We start from the raw sequence: 3,138 nt of genomic DNA on the forward strand, positions 1-3,138 counted from the left end.
TCAGGGTAAAAACCCAATGTGTGGCCTTTACTGGTTGTGCGTGGCAATGAGCTTGTTGGAGGCATTGTTTTGATAGCGGGGACTATCTTCAGGGTGAAAACCTAAAATCTTAGATCGAGCGACGACGGCACTGGTGCACCGTTTCCTTCATGAAGGCGTTGTTTTTGGAGATTCTGTAATTCAGGTGTTGTCTCGGTCGTGGTTGTATTGCTGTTGCTAAGCCTATAGGATGCTATGCGGGACTTTTGTTTCTTAGTTTTCTTTTCTTTTTTTGACTGTGTGCATCCGTACTACCATTAGGGTGTTGCGTTGTTGCAGAGTCTGGGTGTAATCGGTATCTTTTGATATTAATATATTTCTTTTATCGAAAAAAATTAATGGCAGACGAGTGATTCCTAACAATGAAGGGCTCCAAATGAACAAACAAAATTAATATTGTCAGTGGGAATACAGCTACTGCAGGTCTGGGCATTTACTTCCATTTGCATGTGCATCAAAATCATACTAACGTCTTCATTCTGACGAAGCACCGCCCCATTCCCTCGGCGCCGTAAGCACATGCTCTATACTTGGCGGCTCAGTTTACTTCAGCAATGCAACTTCAGAGGCCTACTTTTTTCACTGATTGCAGCAATCTGGCTAAGGCATTAGCGGCTCCAGGTCCTAAAGATCCTGCAGTCCTATGGGGGAGATCAGGAGGCAGGTTCGAAAATTTCAGAACTTGTCTCGCCCTCATCAGTCATCAGTATTTCACATCAAAAGAGAGATCAATGCCGTAGCCCGGTCATGTGCACACCAGGCAAGACGGTCGATCTATCGGATCTGAGCCTACAAGTTATTGCAAGAACACGTACTACTCATAGCAACATCCCCTGTCCAGTTTTAGTTGCTGTTCAATATATGCAGCTGATGGGCTCTGTAATCATTGATGTACAATGCTTCTGAGTTGAATTAATGAAAGTCAGTGGGGTGCTCTGGGGGCGTTGGTGGTCACACCTACTGGTTCCCTTTTATAAATATAGTTGCTACTTGCTTCTATTTTGCACATATTGTAGAGTGCAAAAGTCTTGAAGCATTCTCCTCTCTCATACAGCTCTAGGTTTTGTAAAATAGTGGATTTGGTCCAGGGCCATGGCAAGCAACCCCCTACCCACGGTGTACGAGATCCGGCGATCACAGCGTGCCGACGGGCCTGCGGCGGTGCTGTCCATCGGCACCGCAAACCCAGCCAACTGCGTGCGCCAGGAGGAGTACCCGGACTACTACTTCCGCGTCACCAAGAGCCAACACCTCACCGAACTTAAACAGAAATTCCAGACCATGTGTAAGCCATCGATCGAACAAATACTTTCCGGCAAAATCAACTCGATCAGTTTGATGATTGGTTGTTTCGATCCAGGCGAGATGGCCAGAACGGAGAAGCGCTACTTTCACCACACGGAGCAGCTCCTGGACGAACACCAGGATTTCCTTTGCCGTGGTAAGCCGTCCCTGGACGCCCGGCTCGCCATCGCGGCCGCCGCTGCCCCGGAGCTGGCGGAATCGGCCGCGTCCAAGGCCATAGCCAAGTGGGGCCGTCCGGCCACCGACATCACGCACCTTATCGTCAGCACCAACTCCGGCGCCCACGCCCCAGGCATTGGCCTCCGCCTTGCTTCTCTCCTCGGTCTCCGCGCGTCCGTCTGCCACACCATGCTCCACCTCAACGGGTGCTCCGCGGGCTCTGCCTCGCTGCGCCTCGCCAAGGACATGGCCGAGAACAACCGCGGCGCGCGCGTCCTGGTAGTCTGCGTCGAGCTAACCGTCGTCTCCTTCCGCGGCCCGGAGGAGGCCTGCCCGCACATGCTCATTCCGCAAGCATTTTTCGGGGACGGCGCGGGCGCGGTCATCATCGGCGCCGATCATGCTGCACACGACGACGAGAGCCCACTCTTCGAGATCGTGTCTGCCTCGCAGACCGTCGTACCCGGTACCGACGCCGTGCTCACCATGCAGCTCACGGAATCCGGCCTCAACGGCGACGTAATCACGAGGGACCTCGTTCCTCTAGCAGCGAAATACATCGAGGGATGTCTCACGGATGCGCTCCTCCAGCCGCTTGGTGGTTGCCCCAATTGGAACGACCTGTTCTGGGTGGTGCATCCCGGCGTGCTCGGATTGTTGGACCGCATCGACGGGGCTCTCGGGTTGGAACCCGGGAAGCTGGCGGCCAGCCGAACCGTCGTGAGAGACTACGGGAACATGCTCGGGGCGACTGTCATTTTCGTGCTGGACGAGCAGCGGAGGCGAATGGAGGAGGACGACGCAGAGACCGGCTGTGAGTGGGGTGTGATGATGGGATTCGGACCTGGGTTCACTATCGAGACAATGGTGCTGCATGCGGTGGCCAGCAAAGCTTCTTCAACGTAGCTAATAAGCTAGATAGCTACTTCTTCCATACGTGTTGTTTCAATCTAAAACTGAATGTCACGAATCCTATGTACAAGTTGTAGCTTTTGAACAAAAGGAAGCCGAACCACCAAAGTCTCCTCCAGGTTGTTTCCCCTTTTGCTTAAAAAGCCCATGAATCATTCGTGTATGCACTACTAAAGCATGAATCTCCCCCACCCTAACCTCTCCAACCCTAACCTCTCCCGCACCCCACCCTCTGCCGCCGCCGGGGCAAAGTCCCTCGGGGCGTGGCGGCGGCGGGGGCCCTTCCTCGTCGCTGCGTGGAGAACGGCGGCCGGATCCCACCTCCTCGATGCATGGCGGAGCAGACGCGCGTGGGATGGGCGACAACGGCGGCGGCCCTCCCCCCGTCGGCTGTCCCCTGGCGGACCGGCCGGCGCGGTTGGGATGGGCAGCGCTGCGGTCTCCCTCCTCTCGTCGGCTTCCCGCAGCACTCCGGGAGGGGCTGGTGGTAGGCGGCGGCCAGGCCCTCGGTCTGCGCCATGCCATCCAACCCCGCCTCTCGTCTGTGCGTGAAGGCGATCTCGGGCATCTTCCGCGACACGAGGGCGCCCGGGGCAGCAACCTTGGGTTCGATGGAGGAGGTGGCCTCTTCTTCGCCGGAGAGGGTCGGCCTGCGGTGTGTGGTGGTGGATTTTTGATCTATCACCGCCATCCGGCGGTGAGATGGAGGTGCAAGGAAGCCGT

General features: G+C 55.9%; 1 protein-coding gene across 1 annotated transcript; it reads left to right on the forward strand.

Moving 5' to 3' along the window:
- The first annotated feature begins 1,065 nt into the window (after nt 1-1,065).
- Nucleotides 1,066-2,515, forward strand: LOC127314014 (bisdemethoxycurcumin synthase-like). Its single transcript, XM_051344478.1, has 2 exons — nt 1,066-1,324; nt 1,400-2,515. The coding sequence occupies exons 1-2, from the start codon at nt 1,132-1,134 to the stop codon at nt 2,407-2,409; spliced, it is 1,203 nt and encodes a 400-aa protein (XP_051200438.1). The 5' UTR covers nt 1,066-1,131; the 3' UTR covers nt 2,410-2,515.
- Nucleotides 2,516-3,138: the final 623 nt, after the last annotated feature.

This window comes from Lolium perenne, chromosome 7 (assembly GCF_019359855.2).
Source record: "Lolium perenne isolate Kyuss_39 chromosome 7, Kyuss_2.0, whole genome shotgun sequence".
NCBI lineage: Eukaryota > Viridiplantae > Streptophyta > Magnoliopsida > Poales > Poaceae > Lolium > Lolium perenne.